At 39.9% G+C, this 17,783-nt stretch overlaps 1 protein-coding gene across 1 annotated transcript; it reads right to left on the minus strand.

Moving 5' to 3' along the window:
• Window positions 1–7,618: 7,618 nt before the first annotated feature.
• IL12B (interleukin 12B) lies at window positions 7,619–17,422 on the minus strand. Its single transcript, XM_036749739.1, has 6 exons — window positions 17,335–17,422; window positions 15,353–15,631; window positions 14,226–14,343; window positions 12,245–12,462; window positions 11,154–11,311; window positions 7,619–7,756 (listed from the first exon to the last, which is right to left on the minus strand). The coding sequence occupies exons 1-6, from the start codon at window positions 17,420–17,422 to the stop codon at window positions 7,619–7,621; spliced, it is 999 nt and encodes a 332-aa protein (XP_036605634.1).
• Between the last annotated feature and the right edge of the window lie 361 nt (window positions 17,423–17,783).

The raw sequence follows: 17,783 nt of genomic DNA on the forward strand, positions 1-17,783 counted from the left end.
ACCATCATTGCTATAGGATCATAGATTTAGGGTGGAAGAGACCTCAGAGGCCATTTAGTCCAACGCGGCCCCTCCCCCCATTTTACAGATAAGGAAACTGAGGCCCATGGAGGTTAAATGACTTCTCTTGTCATGGGAATTTTTGATTTCCTTTTATTATTTGGGACTCAGGGCCAATCCTCTTGCAAATTTTGGTTAATTAAAAATCTGTCTTAATATTAACTATATCTGACAAAAACCTGTCCCATGGGACGTGAAATTTTACTTAGAGCCTTAAATACTCCTTAGATAAGAAGCCAGAAGAGGAATTTCAATTGTCCTCAGCTCCCTGGGGACATATAAATCCTCCTCAATCAACCTATTTGAGAATCCTCTAAATGTAGTTTAATCTGAAACCTTATTAGTCTACCTGATGAGGGCACAGTCTCTGGGAACCCCTTGAACCCCTTGAACCCTTGAACTCTCCTTGAATCTTGCCACTCGACCTGGCCTTGGCCTGAGGCTGTAACCATTAAGCCCAAATGCCTACCTTGCCCAGTCCTCTATTGTCAGCTGTTTCCCACCCTTAATCCTGTTTCCCATCCTTAATCCTGATCAAAATATCTATACCCTAGCTCCACTACCCCAGCCCTTTATGGTCTATCATTTTCATATAGCCTTCAGCTATTTTCCCCACCCTGGAGTCTGACTTCATCCTTAAGTCCCTCCCTGGACCCCTCTTCTGGTCACCCCAGACCACCCCTCAATCCCTCCCACAACCTTTGTGTATATAATCTCCATCTTGCCTCCATGAGGTTGGTCAGAACCAATCTAGCTCAGATGGGTCTGGCCCTTTTTCCTTACAGGCGTCGCAAGGGGTGGGATCTCTCGGGGCAGGCTTATTTGGCTAACTCTTAATAAACTTTATCCCTTCCCTTGGCTGAGAAGGCTTGAGTTGAATTCTTTCGGCAGGACCCGGCGTGTCGGTACTTTGGGGTGTCGAGCACCTCTCACCCCAAACCCTCATCATACCCAGAGAGTTTATTTGGTGAAGTTTGTCTCCTTAGGGGGCATATAAAATTAAGACTGTTTAACTAAGTTGGTTCAACTTTTACGACATTTAGAGGAATATGGGATTGTAGATGTATCCTCTTTTTAATGATTATAGCTGAGAGAAATTAACATGATGGTATTATATTAACAACTAATTGTTAATTTGAGATCCATTCTTTTCTTCCTATTTCTGTCAAGGTTCAACTCCTGAAAAGGTCAGTCAGCCTCTTAAGGGCATGGCTGGCTGATGAGGTTCTCCTAGCTCTCAAGGCTTGTGCTTGTTGGGTGGGACCCCAGTCAACTGGGAGAGATTTCTGTTTACAGAATCCAGTCTGGATCAGCCTTTGCCTGAGGGAAGAACCGCCTGTCCCTGATCCCCTCCATTAGAGTTCAGGGCTACGCTGCTCATGAAGGAGAAAACTAGCTAGAGATGACCAGCTGGAGATGGCTTCCCCTACCCAGATGCCTTGAGGCTGTTGAGTCTCATGATTAAACCATGTTCTCAGCAGGAGGAGCTGAAGACTTTTAGCCCGCATCTTCATTAAATATCCACTAGTCAGGGTTGATTTTCATTTGTCATGGAGTTCCCTTTCAGAAGGGATTTAAGGCATTTCAGTCTCCCTTGGCATCTTTGGTTACTGATAAAAACCACTCACCATCAATTTCTCGATTGCTGGTTAGCCCAATTAATAACTTGATTATTAATTATGCAGAAACTCTATCTCTCTGGGTTTTCATTTGTCACATGGCCCAAGAGGAATGTACAAGTTTGAAATATATAAAAGAATTATTTCTTTTGTCATTCTGATGTAGTTTTGCCTACAGGAAGACTTATGAGTCCTAATGGGGTTCAGATTTTCTCTGAGGCCTGAACCTATGCTTGAATATTATAATAAAACCTAAGTTTTTACCTCCATAATTTCTGCATTGTGGTAAATAAATCTATTTGGCAGCAGTTACTCACCTACATGAACTTGGAGAGGAGATATTTCTCCCATAATAAATTTGGCGACCAAGTGTTACTATCAGAGATGGGAAGTATCCAGAGCAGAAGTATCTTTCTACTATGCCATAGTAATCAGACTGGGGTATTCACCTTGGTTCTTGAGTTTGGGGGAACTTATTTAATGTTGTCTACTGGGGAATGAGTAGGTCAACTGCCCCACCCCTCCAATGGAGAAGGAGGTAGGCCTGCGAGAGACCGTGAAAGACTTTATATATTGAACCAATTCATAATTTCTTCACTAGCCCCAAGGCAAAGAAAGAAGTACTTCGCCTACCTCCTTCTATATAAATCCTATGGAAATAGGGACAGGTGGCTCTCAAAGGAAGCTTTGCTTCTGGCATTACCATCACCCCTCTAGAGACAGCCCCAACATCATCCTCCATCTCTATTGGGAGAGTTCTGGGCAGGCCTTTCTATGTCCCTGAAATCACAGTGTATAGGCCAGAGCCATCTCTGCTTCCTTGTGTTTGGCTCTGATTATAAACCCAGTCACAGGAGCTTTCTGATTTGCCCAGGTGGACTGAAGGAGAGAGACAGGAGATAAATGGTTAGCATTCCTTATCTAAGGGGATGAGAGAGATTAATGGTTGCTTGGTAGCTTCACAGCCCATTACAATAGACATAAACCATCCTGAAGAGGTTGCGAGCAAGCGGCTGCACCTAGGAATACAGATGAAGCAAAACTCCTCCAAAAACCAAGCCACTGCTGAAGGTAAATGCAAATTAGAACCAGAGAGAATGACTGGGACCATAATAAGGTTATTCAGTATGCATTCTGGGTTTTCCCTGCTCTCACACTGAATGTTTATTTTATTTTAGCATTTATGAGGGTGAGAGAGGGAATTAATTTCCCTCCTAAAATATAACACTCCAGAGAAAGACATGTCCAAATACATTCTGCTCACAAATGCTGCCCTGGTAGAAGGACCATGCTTAAACAGAATAGAAAGAGATGATCAGATCTTTTTTACAGGCAGGATGGCTTAGTAAATAGGTACTGAAATTATTACAGCCAGGAAGGTGAGAAAAGAACGAATGGGCTTGGCATGTGAAAGCTGAAAACCTCTATCAGAAGGAAGAAAGGCAGTGTGGTTCATTGGAAAGAGCATTGGGTCTGGCACTGGAGTACTTGGCTTCGAATCCCAGCTCTTCCATACACTGTCTGTGAGATTCTGGGCAAGTCACTTAACATCTCTGGGCCTCAGTTTCCTCATCTGTAAAATAAGAATGTTATACTAGATGTCCTCTAAGGTCCTTTTCAGCTCTAAAGCCAAGATCCTATGAACTGGTCTCAGGGTGAGGTACTGAAGAGAGCAGTAAGGATTATAATGGTTTATAGGCTGTTGGGTAGGTCCAGTTCTTCACAAAATATTGAAGGAGATAAAATTTGCCTTTGGGAACTATTCTTTCCCTTTGTTACCCTCCTCAAATTCATTTTTACCTAGGAGGAATGGATTTTACCTTTGCCTAGTGATAGTCCCTGAGGTATAAGGTTATGAAATTGTACATATACTTTGTCTCAGCAATACCACTACTAGGCCTCTATCCCAAAGAGATCAAAGAAAGAGGAAACATACCCATAGGTACAAAAATATTTATAGCAACCCTTTTTGTAGTAGTAAAGAACTGGAAACTAAGAGGGTACCCATCAATTAGGGATCAACAAAACAGATTATGGTATAGGAATATAAGGGAACATCATTGTTCCGTAGGAAGTTTAAAAAAAAAGATGGTTTCAGAGAAATCTGGGAAGACTTTTATGGACTGATGCAGAGTCAAGTGAACACCAGTTGATAATAATTTATACAACAATGGCAAAAACTCACAACTTAGAAAGTTGCAAGAACTCTGAGTAATGTGATGACCAGCCCTGATTCCAGAGCTTCTCTGATGAAGCACACCACTTGACAGATTCAGGGGCAGAGTGAGAAAAATCTTGGGATACAGTAATAGAGAAATCTCTTTTGCTTAACTGTGTATTTGTCATAAGAGCTTTCTTTCTTTGTTTCTTTCTCTCTTTCTTTCATGATGGAGGGGTGGTAGAGAGAAAAAATAAATTTTTGTTAATTTAAAATTTAATTTTTTTATAAAAGGTGATATTATTCTTCATTAAGAAGAGTGCCTGTGATCCTATCAGGACAGGGTTTTTATTATTTTATGATAGAAAAAAATAGTAATGTTTTCCAAAGTGGAAAGTAAACAAGGAAGGACGTCTGAATCACAGAAATAAAACATAACAAATCCACAGTCTTACTAAGAATTCCTTTTACTACTATTAGGTTACAGGGACAGCTCATGAGGTCATGGGATAGCTCATGAAGCTAGATTAGAAAGAATAAAGGTAACCTTCTTAAGCTGCAAACAAATGTATTTCATGAAAGTTTCCTGAACACACACACACACACACACACACACACACACACACGCACGCACACACCCATTGGTACTTGACTGTAGCCTAACAAATCAACTCTCAGCCCAGAAGATTTTGCAAAGGAATTTTTTTTATTAGTTCAAGCTTATTGCATAAATATAAATAAATAAATAAATTTAATTATTTTATTTTAAAAAGCATGCTCACTGCCCTTAAAAGTAGCACATTGACAGATAAGGTCCATATCTAAATATCAGATACACTGATGACATTCAGTTGTTCCTTGAAAAACTAAACAAAATTTTCTCACAGGTCTATTTGTGCATTTTCACATGAAAAATAAAGTTTGGTATCTCAGCAAACAGTTTCACATGGGAGTATAGATGTCTGGTTCTCAGTTTATTTTTTCTTTTCTCCATTTCAGGTCAGCATAATTTTCTTTCTATATATTTACCCATATAGAATAATTCTGGCTTATGTACGAATTTTTTCAAAGGTGAGCTTAAGAATAATGTAAACATATCTATTTTCTTTCTCTTTGGCCCAACCGAGAAGCTAGTTTTCATTTCATTGTTTCAGCAGGATGGGTCATGCTTGGTTCAGTAAATTTAATGTCTAGTAATCATTGCCTTGGTCTTGATGTTGTTGGCAAGTGAACATCAAGAAACATAGCATCTCTCTTCCCCTTTGATTCAAAATATCATTTGTAGGAAATGTAAGGACACTTTTTTCTAAGACTTTTGCAATCTTACATCCTACTCATGTCAAGTTCTTTACTACTGGGTGGGAATTAGGACTTCATAGGAAGTTAGAAGCTTAATTTCTCTTCTGGTAGCATCACTTGCAAATAAGTATTCATCTGGGCACTGAAAGGTTGTACTTGGACATGTGAGGCCATACTGAATTTCAGTGTCAGCCTTCTTTGAAAAAGCACGTATGAGAAATAAAGTCTGATATTAGGAAATAGGTCTGAGTACAGAAAATAGATCCCCTTCTCCAGGGTCTCATTAAATATGTTGTCTTTGTATCTAGTTACTAATATTTACATTTTTCCATCTTTCACGGATTTTACCTCCATTTACCTTTTTTGTATGGCAAAATCCAGAACATTATGTTCTTACTAATTATCATAAAACTGATGTATTTAAAAATTTTCAATACAAAATCTGGCATAAATAACACTCCAATTCACATTTTGCATAAAAGGATACATTCTCAATGAAAGTCACATACAGATATGAAAAATACACAAAATACTTGGGCACTCTACAAATGTTAAATATCCCCATCAATACTTATTGAGTATGGTTTCCTCAGTGTAGATAATCCCTTCCTTGATACAGATTGCAACTCTTCTAAGCCTTAATTGCAAGGCATTCTTGAGTTACTGATCACCTTGGCTGGCCTTCACTCTGGTTGTGAGCTATTTTGAAATTAGGAAAACCGGCCCTTGGATGGACAAATATTCACAAATTTAATGTTAAATAAGAGTAATAAATTAATAAATATGTAAAATTATTTTAAATACAAAGGTTAATACCAAACCGATAGACTATAAAAGATAGCAAGAGCTGCCCATGCAATCCCTGCTGCTGGGGAGGCTGAGGCAGATGGCTCCCATGAGCTTGGTAGTTCTGAGTTTTAGGAAGGTTAAAGAGGATTGGCCGTCAGCATTAAGGCTGGCATCAAGCCCCTCTGAGCTGGGGTGCAGTGGTGTTACTAGGCTGCCAAAGAAAGGGCAAACCAGCCCAGGTCAATAATAGAGAAAGTCAAAGGTTCTGAACTCATCAGTAGTGGGATCAGGCCCATGAGTGGCTACTGCCTTTCCAGCCTTGGGGAGATGGGGAAACCAAATTTCAAATAAATAAATAAATAAATAAATAAATATCGATCTAAATAAATACTGATTAGCTCAAATTAACTAGTTTGGTTCATTGGGCATCTGAGAACTGAAATATAAAAAAAAATCATAATCCATAAAAAAGAAAGTAAAAGAAAATTGGCAGATGGCATTCACATTTCATTTCACTTGATCCTTTTTCTTTTTCATGTTTTCTTCACCTTTTCTCCTCATCCAGTGTAGTATCATGAAAAGTTTAACCTGTGGGAGACGGCCAGAAATGTAGACTATACTTCCAAACTGTAGTATCACATTATTCCTATTTTCAAACAAGACCACATCCTGGAGCTCTAGAACCTCGAACAATTCTTATTTAGGAACCCAATATCAGATTTCCCTTATGTGCCCTGGAATTTGTGCTTGAGGGCTGAGATTATGATATCCAGAGCCATCTCTCTGGTGTGGCAAATTGCAGTAATCACCCTGGAGTCCTGTACTTTGAGGGGCCCTTCCTTGCAAAGCTTTTTGGGCCAGCCAGGAGAAATTGATAGGCTCAGGAGAAGGTGGTACCATGAGTTTGTGTTTAAAAATTAAGAATTAACCTCAAATGCTCCTAAAACACAGATCTATGCCTGGGCTCAGCATTTCTGAGCTGATAGCAGTGGACTTATCAAGACAATTGAGTCTCCACCCTAAGTCTGGTCTAAGAAGCAGAGGGCTTCCAGGCTGCTTAAGAAAGAGCTAACTAGTCCATGATGTAAATGGAACTGGCCAAAATTCCCAGATGGATGGGACTGGCCTGCGAGTAGCTCCTATACGTCTAGCCTGGGAGAGACAGGTCACCCAGTCTGCAAAACAAAACAAAAGCCCAATTAACTGAATTTAAAAATAAAGTTAACAAGCCCAAAGGAGGGCTTTGGGGAACCTGGACTGATTGCCTGTTGATAATGCCCCTCTCTTCCCTTCCACTATCACTTAAGTTGGGTATTGCCTTTTTGTCGCATCTCTTCTTCCCTTTTCCTTCAAAGTTACCCTTATCTTCACTTATATCCAAACTTGGTGTGACCCAGGATGATTTTTCCCAGCATCTCACATCCCTCTCTAGGATGCTACATGGTGGTAGCTAAACACAGAGAGAGCCTAGCATGGAATTTGTACTTCTCTCTTCATATCCTTCTCCTTTTTCCATGTCTCTTTTCTCCAACTTTATTCTTTTATCTTCCTCCACTTTGTATTCTTCTCGAATCCCTCTCTCTCCCCTCTCCTCTCCCACCATTCCCTATGGCCGTGCTTCCCTGAGTCATTCTCTCTCTTTGTGTTTTTCTGTTGTTGGTTTTTTCGATGTAGAAGTTAACAGAACATATTACTATTTCATGCAGTACTCACAGGTCACGGATGCCCATTTGCTCCAGGATGAATTATAGTAGCGATCCCTGGCCTGCACCAGAATCTTCTTCCCCTTGTGACATTCAACTTGTACAGAGGTTTCTGTGGTAACGCTAGTCTGGATGAAACAAAGGAGAAAGCAACCTGTTAACATTCTGTGACGAGCCATTCAGGATGGAACAAGGGTAGGAAAGGAAATGTTATTTCTCCAAGCGTGTTCTTCAAGCTGTCATTCATCTTTTATCATAAACTATAACTCCTCTATTCAGTGCCATACCAATCGAACTACCAAAAAATTTTTTTACTGAGCTGGACAAAATAATAACAAAATTCATTTGGAAAAACAAGAGGTCTAGAGTATCTACGATATTAATGAAAAGACATGCTAGAGATGGTGGCTTAGCCACACCAGATATTAAACTGTACTACACAGCAGCAGTCATCAAAACTGCCTGGTACTGGTTAAGAAACAGGGGTGTGGATCAGTGGAATAGGATAGGTACACAAGTAGGTGAAATCAACAAGTTTAGCAATCTACTCTTTGATAAACCCAAAGAGGCCAGCTTCTGGGCTAATAATTCACTATTTCACAAAAACTGTTGGGAAAATTGGAAAATGGTAGGGCAAAAACTGGGCATAGACCAATATCTTACACCATATACCAAAATAAAGTCAAAATGGGTTCATGATTTAGGAGTAAAAGTTGATACTCTAAGTAATTTGGGAAAGCAAGGAATAGTTTACTTATCAGATTTGTGGAAAAGTAAAGAATTCGTGACCCAACAAGAGATAGAGAGCACTACAAAATGCAAAATGGATAATTTTGATTATGTCAAATTGAAATGTTTTTGTACAAAAAAAGCCAATGCAACAAGAATTAGGAGGGAAGCAGAAAATTGGGAGAAAATCTTTGCAACTAGTATCTCTGATAAAGGCCTCATCTCTAAAATATACAGGGAGCCGAGCCAAATATATAGGAATACAAGCCATTCCCCAATTGAGAAATGGTCAAAGGATATGAACAGGCAGTTTTCAGAGGAAGAAATTAAAGCTATCTACAGGCATATGGAAAAATGCTCTGGATCGCTGCTGATTAGAGAAATGCAAATCAAAACAACTCTTAGATACCACATCTCTCCTGTCAGATTGGCTAAAATAACAAATCAGGAGAATGATAAATGCTGGAAAGGATGTGGGGAAATTGGAACATTGTTGCATTGCTGGTGGAGTTGTGAGCTGATCCAGCCATTTTGGAGGGCGGTTTGGAACTATGCCCAAAGAGCTATAGAAATGTTCATACCTTTTGACCCAGCAATACCACTTCTAGGGTTGTATCCCAAAGAAATCACGCAAGCGGGAAAAGGAGCCATATGTACAAGAATATTTATAGCAGCTCTCTTTGTGGTAGCCAAGAATTGGAAATCAAAGGGATGCCCATCAATTGGGGAATGGCTGAACAAGCTGTGGTATATGAAGGTGATGGAATACTATTGTGCCATAAGAAATGGGGATGATGCAGACTTCATAACAACCTGGAAAAACCTACATGACATAATGTTGAGTGAGCGGAGCAGAGCCAGGAGAACGTTGTGCACAGCCACAGATATATGGATTCCGTGAGGACCAACCCTGACATACTGCGCTTTTCTCAGCAACCTAAGGGGCAAGGACAACTCCAGGGGACTCACGATGGAGAATGCTATCTTCATCGAGACAAAGAACTGCGAAGTTTGAATATAGACTGAGGGACACTACATGCTCGCCTTTTCTGCTTCTCTTTTGTTTTTGTTTTTGGGGTTTTTTTTTTTTTGGTTCTGTTTCTTCTTTCTCATGATTCATTCCATTGGTCAAAATTCTTCTCCACGACTTGACTAGTGCATAAATTAATTCAATGCGAAGTTATACATGACAGTTATATGAGACTTCATGCCGTGTTAGGGAGGGAGGGGGGAAGGAGGGGAGAAAAACTGGAACTCAAAACTATGTAGAACCGTGTGTGGTAAACTAAAAATAAATAAAGAAATTTATAAAAAAAAATAAAATGATGGGCTGTTATTTTACAGAGAGATGACTGAAGTAAATTAAATCAGTCAACTAACACTTGCCCATAGCAAACAGCTCTTCTACCTGGATTCTGTACTGGAGATCCTCCAGGATGTTCAAAAACATAATAAATGAATAGCAAACTGAATTGAAAAAAAAAAACAAAAAAAACATAAACTATAACTCCAAATATATTCTAATGTCAAGTGGGCATGCTAGGCAGCCAACTGTGGGGAGATGATGCCACCTGCTGGTATTACATAATAATGCTGCTTTTTTGGTTACATATTATAGAAACCACAATTCTGTGTGCCCTGGACCAGTTTCCATTTTCTGTAACTCTCGGGAAAACAATCTGTCTGAGTTGCTGAGCTTGAAGGTCAGATGATGTTCCAAAACCACACGGATGGTTGTAACAAAGACAGCACATAGATGTGCCTATATTTCCATTTTTACTTCGGATTTTCAGAAATTCTTTTTTTAAAGGACTATATACTTGTCAACACTTTAAATATTTCTTGGGAAAAACCTATTACTGCGTAACTATCACCAATCAGACTCTTACTGAAAAAGGTAAATAAATTCATAAGTATGTATTAAATGGCTAACTATGTGCCAAGCTCTGTGCTGGACAAATCCTTCTTCTATCCAAGCTATGAGATACCATTTATTGAAATAAGGCCATGGTATCTAGGACTAATAGGAGGCTCCCCATATTATAGCTAAGTTATAGCACAGATTGGCCAAATCAGAGGAAGAAGACACTCACTACAGACAATATCATGTTGGAGCTTAAATTTCCTCTGCTCTGTCAATACTAAATGGAGCCTTTAATTGTGACACAAACCCTCACTGAAATGACAGTGTAATATAATGATAAGATTGCTGCATGTGGAGTGGGAAGACCCGGATTGAGACTTGAGCTCTGCCACTTACTACTCGTGTGACTGTGGGTAAGTCACTGTACCAGTCAGGCCCTCAGTCATCTCATATGTAGAACGAGCGGAGTGGAATAGATGACCCCAAAGGTTCCTTTCAGTTCTAACATTCTGGTTTTATAATGTAAGCATTCTGAAAGTTCCCCCACATGGGAAAAGGATGGAATTGGTCACAGACCTGGAAAATCATTTCTTTGCCTCTGGAATGATAATTCATTTAATTTCAGTTGGCTGCGTAATGGTTTCCTCCTACTTTTTTTCCCAGTTATGCAGATTCACTTGTCATCAGATCATAAATGGTTTTTTAAGCACCTACTATGTGCCAAGCACTGTGCTAAGTGCTGATCACAGGTACTTGTCATATCGACAGTATTGCTGAGGTACTCATAGTAAAAGGACAGATCGATATCTGAGAAATTCAGTTAAGACCTTTCCTTATACCACAGGCATAGTCCATGCCAAGTTGCTAAATTTTCATCTATGAGCCACAGAATGGCACTACACAAACAACAACCATACTGCAAATCAACCTACCTTTTCTTTCTTGCCCCTACCATGAACTTGAACATTGAAATTCAGCGGGAAATAGGAATGTGGTGTACTCCAGGTCTCAGGATACTCCCAACTTAATTCCACAATCCTAGAATTCTTTAAGGGTTTCACTCGAAGGTTCCTGGGTGGGTCTGGTTTGACTGTGGAAGAGGAATGAGGTAGCATTAATTTTCCTGAGGCAAATCCGGATTCTCTGAAGCTCTCTTGACACATCAAAAGCTCAGGGAATAAAAGTGAAGCAGTCGGATTCAGATGTGTTTGGCATAGGTCATGCTCCTCTTCTGGTAAAACTTCTTCAGTGGCTCCCTGTTGCTTGCTAAGTAAACTTTGAACTCCTTTGCCTACTGTTCAAGGCCCTTTGCCATCTAGCACCATACTAACTTTCTAGCCTTATCTCACTTTATACTTCTGTTTTGCCCTTCTTGGTTCTCTCTAGTGTCTAGCAATAGTAACCCCTCCCCCAACAAACTATGCTTCAGTTGACAATTCCCTAAACATACCCTGTGATTTTTCTACCTTTGTACCTTTGCTTATTCTGTCCCCTATGCTTGGAATGTTCTCCCTTTCACTTGCTGAAATCCTAGAGTCTTCTTTAGAGCTGGAAGGGACTTTAGAGACCATTAAATCCAACCCCATCATTCTACAAACGAGGAAACTGAGGTTAAGTGACTTACCCAGGGTCACACAGCTAGTAATCATTATTATCATCACCATTATAACCAACATTTATATAGCACCTACTATGTGCCAGGCATGTGCACTTTACAAACATTATCTCACTTGATTCTCACAATAACCCTCTAAGTAGTTGAGGCAGAATTCCAACTCATGTCTTCTTGAACCCAAGTCCAGTATTCTAACAATTACCCCATACTGGTGACATCATAGATCTAGACTATTGCCCATTCTCACCCACCAACCCCTACCTTGAAAAAAGCCATGGGGGATAGTAAAAGAGGCAATAAAATAAGATATTTCTCTTTACTTCTCCTGTGGATATGTTATGTTTCAAGGGTTCTTGGGTTTAGTGATCCCTGAAACTAGTGGTGTATAAAAATCAATTGAAAACGTACTGATATCTCTTACGAAGAAACTGCTGGTGTATTTTTCATATTTGTGCTTCTGAATAGCGTCTAGGACAACCTCAATTGGCTGGCTTTCTTCAGCAGATGGGCAGGCACTGACCTCTTGGCAGTCTGCTGTATATTTTTGGTATTCCTTGTTGTCTATTTTGACTTTTTCTTCAGAGAGCACAGCAGGCCCACATGTTACCCCTCGGGGATCTGAAGAGCTGAAATCAAACAAAGAGTTACGACCTTCCTTATGGATTAGGTTAGGTGGTTATATAAATTTGCCTCTTAGGAAGGTCTGAGTACATTTGACTGCTAGTAGAAAAGGAAATAGAAATAGTCTTTCCAATCCTCTTCCCCACTCCCTGCTCTACTGACTTTCTGGATTTTGCCACCATGCCTCAGCTGCTGTCTCACCCTAGAACTTCCTTCTGTGCTTGGAGCCTCCCCATCTTGGAACTCATATCCTTCCAAGCAGCCTTCTCACCCTGTAACATCCCTCCTCCATACTAGCTCCTTTGTCCCGTTAGTGAGTTCCTTTAGTGGCCCAGATTGGCCTTTATTCTCCTTCTGATTTTCTACACTTTAATAACATGCCCCCAGGGCCTACCTTCACCCCTACCTTCTCCCTTTTTGTTTTTCAGCTCCCTTTTGTGTTTGTCTTTCTTTGTTAGACTATAAGCCCTTTGAGGGCAGGCATGTTTCTTTCTGCTTGTATTGATATTCCCAGCATTTAGCAAAGTTCCTGGCGCATAGTAAGCACATAATAAATTTCTGTTGCCTTGTTGCTCTGCCAATAAGTCAAGGAATCATTGTTCCATAACTTAGTAGATAAGTCTTAGAGAGTCCCTTAAGGGTCAGAGGGCTTAAGTGATTTGTTCTTGGTCACCCAGCTAGTAATTGTTAAAGGAGGGCCTTGAACCAGGGAGCCAGATCTTTGACTCTAAGACCAGCATGCTCTTCCTTATGCCATGAGAGGATGGCAGGGGGAAAATGATAACTGGTTCAAAATTAGAGGAAACTCTGGTAAGTCCAGGGAAAATTTCTGGTGGACTTTAGAGTTTTGAAGCCTTCAGTATGACTAGCTAGAGCAGTGGTGTAGGACTCCTAGGTTCTATTTCTGGCTTAATCACTGACTCAAGCTGCAACTTTGTGCAAGTAAGCCTTAACTTCCATTTCTTCTTTTGTCACTCCTCCTGGCACTGCCGGTCTTACTGAACTGAGTATGTCTCAAGAGACCAGTTGTGAGTTTTTGCATGGGGCTCATGTCTGCTTAAGAACCAACACAGAGCCTGGATTTGGAGTCAGAGGATCTAGGTTCAAAGTCTGGCTCTATCACTTATCTATTATTTGTCCTGAAGAGACACTTAATATTTTTGGGTCCAGTGTCCCTATCCATAAAATGAACAGATTGGACTAGAAAGAGATTAGATTAGATCATGAGTTTCTGGAGAGCAGGGATTGTTTTTGCCTTCCTTTGTGCCTGGCACATAGTAGGCTCTCAATAAATGCTTGCTGACTTGGTTTGAATGTCCCTTCTGGTTCTAAATCTATGATGTAATGATTTGGGGTGGCTGAATTATAGATAGTAATATCCTCTTTAAGTAGACAGATACCTGACTTAAGTCTTTAAGCTCTTTTCCCGATGCAAAAGCAAAATGGTGAAGATTTTAGAAACCTTGTTTTCTGAGTTTTATTTATTTTTCTTTAGTAGATCATTGGATTACAGATTTAGAGCTAGAAGAGACCTTTAAGATTAGCGAGTCTATTGCTCTCATTTCACACATGAGGAAATTGAGTCTCAGAGAGATGAAATCCTTGTATAATGTCACATAAGTAGTAAGGGGTATAACTGTCACTTGAATTCAGGTTCTGTCACTTCAAACCCAACACTGCAGATAAGTCATAGTGGCTTTAATTTCTGTTTCTTAATGGAGTGACCCTAGGAAGATGCTGGAGTAATGAAAACGAACAGTTTACTTACCCTTTGCTGCTTCTAATAGAGAATTTTAAGCCAGGACTGCTTTCTGTAAGCCAGGAACAGGTGAAAGTCCCGGAGTAATTCTTGGCCTCACACTTCAGATAGGTCTTGGTTTTGGGTTCTGGGTTAAAAGAAACAAAATTTCAAAGTTTAAGGGTTTTTTTGGGGGGAAAGAGTTTGATTTTGAAGGTTATAAGTAATACACACATGTCAAATGGCCCTAGTTTCTTTCCTGGGGAAAATGGATGCCACTCCCATGGACTTTGTTGAATCAATTTTGGAAGCATTTTAAAGTTAAATTCAATTGCCAGTTGTGGGACATTACACACACACACACACACACACACACACACACACACATGCACACACACCGCCCAATTAAAAAAAAGTTTTTACTTTCAAAGTTATCATATTCCAGTGATCCGTGTTTTCCTCCAGCATGAGAAGCTTCTTCTACCAAAGTGACCCTCTCTAACTTAGGAGGTCAATCAAGCAATCAATAAACTAGCATTTAGTAAGTGCCTACCACATGTCAGGCACTGGGCTGCTATATCTGGAAGGTACAAAGCCAAAAATAAATAGTCCCTGCCCTCACTGAGCTTATATTCTATTGGGGGTAGGGAGGAAGAGACAAGATAATATACACACACAGATAAAAAACTTATACAAAGCAGATGTATAATAACCTTTCAAAGGGAAGGCCCAAACACCTGATGGAAGTTTAGATAGGTCCTTGAGGCACACAGAAGTTAAATAATTTGCACTGGGTTACACAGCTAGTAAATATCATAGGCAGGATTTGAACCCAACTTGTTTTGACTGTAAGCCCACTCTACGGATTTATGCTAACAACTTATACATTATTAATATTTTATGCTTTCGATTACTCAATTTTTGATAGTGTTTTAAGACCTTTTTGAAGTATATAAATTGTATCTGATCATCTCAATACCAAGATTAGATGAAAGTAGTCCAAAGAGCACTCTCACCAGAAAGAATTTGTAGGTTTTAGGTGGTTTCAGTGAAGAGTCTGACATCAATTCACTTAACCCCATGGTTTCTTGCCTTTTTAAAAATTTCTACCAAGGCTAAAAGTGGAATTTACACTGCACTTGAGGGAAAAGAATTACCTTTCTGGTCTTTCACAATATCAGTGGACCAAATCCCGTCTTCCATTACTCGGATTAACAATAACTTGCGACTTAGCACCTCTCCTCCTTTCTGACAAATGTAGGTGCCAGCATCTGTAAACTCTCTCACTTGGACAGTCAAGGTCTTGCCTGTTCCTAAGATCTGGCCATTCTTGTTTGAGGTCCAGGTAATGGCATTTTCATTTTCAGATGAATCACAGGTGAGCACCACTGTTTCGACTGGAGCATCAGGATCCCATTCTACCTCCACGACATAAACTGCAAAATCACAGGAAACAGAGAGATGTTGTGGTCATTCCCTTTGTGAGAATGGAGCCTCTACACATTTCTGTACTGAGGTTATAGTCTTATGACAGTCAAAAGCTTTTCCATGCATCCACATGAAATATTTCCTGCTTGTTCAATCATTTGATAGTATAGAGAATGATTGGCTTGTGTCATTTCTCATAAAACCCAGTTCCTATATTTGAAGACGAAGCCAAATACTGTCAATTCTCTCTCCACAATGTCTCTTGGATCCACTCTGTTCTTTTCATTCACACTGTGACTACTTCTGTGCCTGATTACCTCTCTCCTGAACTGTTACAATGGAGGTCCTAAGTGATTTCCAGCACCCAGGTTCCAATCTATCCTTCATACCTAACTTTCCACCTGACTAGCACAATCATTCTTCCAGTCAGCCAGGACCAAGTCATCTTTGACTTTTCCCATCCTCTTTTCTCACATATCCAATCAGTTGCCATTCTACCTCCACAATATTTCATATCTTTCCCCTCCTTTCAACTCACATCACTATTATTCTAGTTAAAGACACTTTGGGGACAGATCTAAGAAGATCTAAGTACTGGAGAACTCATGTTCCATGAAGGCAGAGGAGGTTTTGTTTTTGTCTTTGCATTCATTAGGTCATTTGTTTATTCAACAAACATCTGTTAAGTTCTTAAGTGCAAGACATTGTGTTATGTTTTGGGATACAAAGAAAAAAACAAAACCTCCTCCAGAAGCTTGCCACAATACACAGTGAGCATTTAATACATGTTTGTTGCTGAATTGAATTTCACTCTTACTACCACTGTCTCATCCCAGTGTTTATCTAGTTTGGGATAATAAATGGGTTTGTTTGAGCCAAATTTTCTTGGTAGAAAATTTCATAACCAAAAGAAGAGTCTTTGCCAGGTTTATTATCAAGTCATGACTTATAATGACAGTAGAATTTTGGGCAGGAAACATAGTAGGTCAGAGACCTGTTCTAGCTCAATTACCATATGCGTCTTTAAAAATAATATCGATAATTTTCAGTAACACCAGCAAAATTTCCAGACTAAATATTGTCTAGCCCCACCACTTGCTAACTTTTTTGAGTGATGGTGATGGCCTTGAAATATAGGTATCATCAAGAGGGGAAAGAAGACATATATCTTCTCACTCTAGAGATGCCTCTACTCCCGATGTCCCCTTCTTTGATGGTGAGTTCCTGCCTGGAGCCTCTATTTAAGGAAGAGCCTAAAATCCATGCTCAATTCTAACCTGGCTGTACTTCTTACTTTCACACTTAGCCTGCACAGAAATATCTTCCCCGTACCCTCTCAGCTTTTCAGCTCCTTGGTATGTGTCATCTTCCTCATAAGAACTCAAGCTCTTTGAGGGTAGGGACTGTCTTGCTTTTCTTGAACTAGTGTTCTTGGTGCTTAGCTGTCTGTCTGTCTGTCTGTCTGTCTATCTATCTCATTCAACATTACCTTGAAGGGATGGTCTTTTTGATACATGAAAGAGTTTACATGAAAGGAAGTGACTTTGTATTGGACCACAAACTGGGATTTTACTGTATGACTGTCCTTTCTACCTTGGGCAGTAGAAACACCCAAGCCACAATAGGTGGACCACCTAACAGAAGTAGGAACACTTAAGGCACATCCCTAATAAATATTCATGCATTTAACAGAAAATAAGAGGATAGCTACCATTTTTTTCCAGTTCCCATATGGCCATGAGAGGAGTTGCCAACAAGAGCAAAGAAAAGAAGGAGATGCCCAGTTGCTGATGACACATCTGTGGGAGAGAAAGAGACAAAGTTGGCTATGAAGTCATCCTTGGGGACCAGATCACACTTCCTTGATCACTTCCCCACCCTCCCTGTACTAATGCTGATGTTCAAATAGGCTATTATGATATTGCTCACGTTATATTATATGTTCATGTTCAAGTGTATTACAGCAACCTCTCATAACAGGAGTCTGAACAAAACGAATGTGTCCAGTGCTTAGCACAGTGATTAGCACAAAGTAGGCCCCTTATAAATGCTTGTTGACTGTATTTAGAGAAAGGAAGATTATGGAATTGAAGTTTCCCAAAACTTGGTGAAGGTAGTAGTGACAGGAAAAATTTATGTGGTGCTTCTCTTAGGATGTAA

This window comes from Trichosurus vulpecula, chromosome 3, assembly GCF_011100635.1.
Source record: "Trichosurus vulpecula isolate mTriVul1 chromosome 3, mTriVul1.pri, whole genome shotgun sequence".
Taxonomy (NCBI): domain Eukaryota; kingdom Metazoa; phylum Chordata; class Mammalia; order Diprotodontia; family Phalangeridae; genus Trichosurus; species Trichosurus vulpecula.

Excerpts from the sequence above, each read along its gene's own strand:
- IL12B (XM_036749739.1), bottom strand. The coding sequence starts at position 17,422 with ATGTGTCATCAGCAACTGGGCATCTCCTTCTTTTCTTTGCTCTTGTTG. Across the intron at positions 14,344-15,352 it reads TATTGTGAAAGACCAGAAAG|AACCCAAAACCAAGACCTAT; the intron begins GTAATTCTTTTC and ends CTTTTAACCCAG. Across the intron at positions 11,312-12,244 it reads TTTCTTCGTAAGAGATATCA|TCAAACCAGACCCACCCAGG; the intron begins GTACGTTTTCAA and ends CCTCTTCCACAG.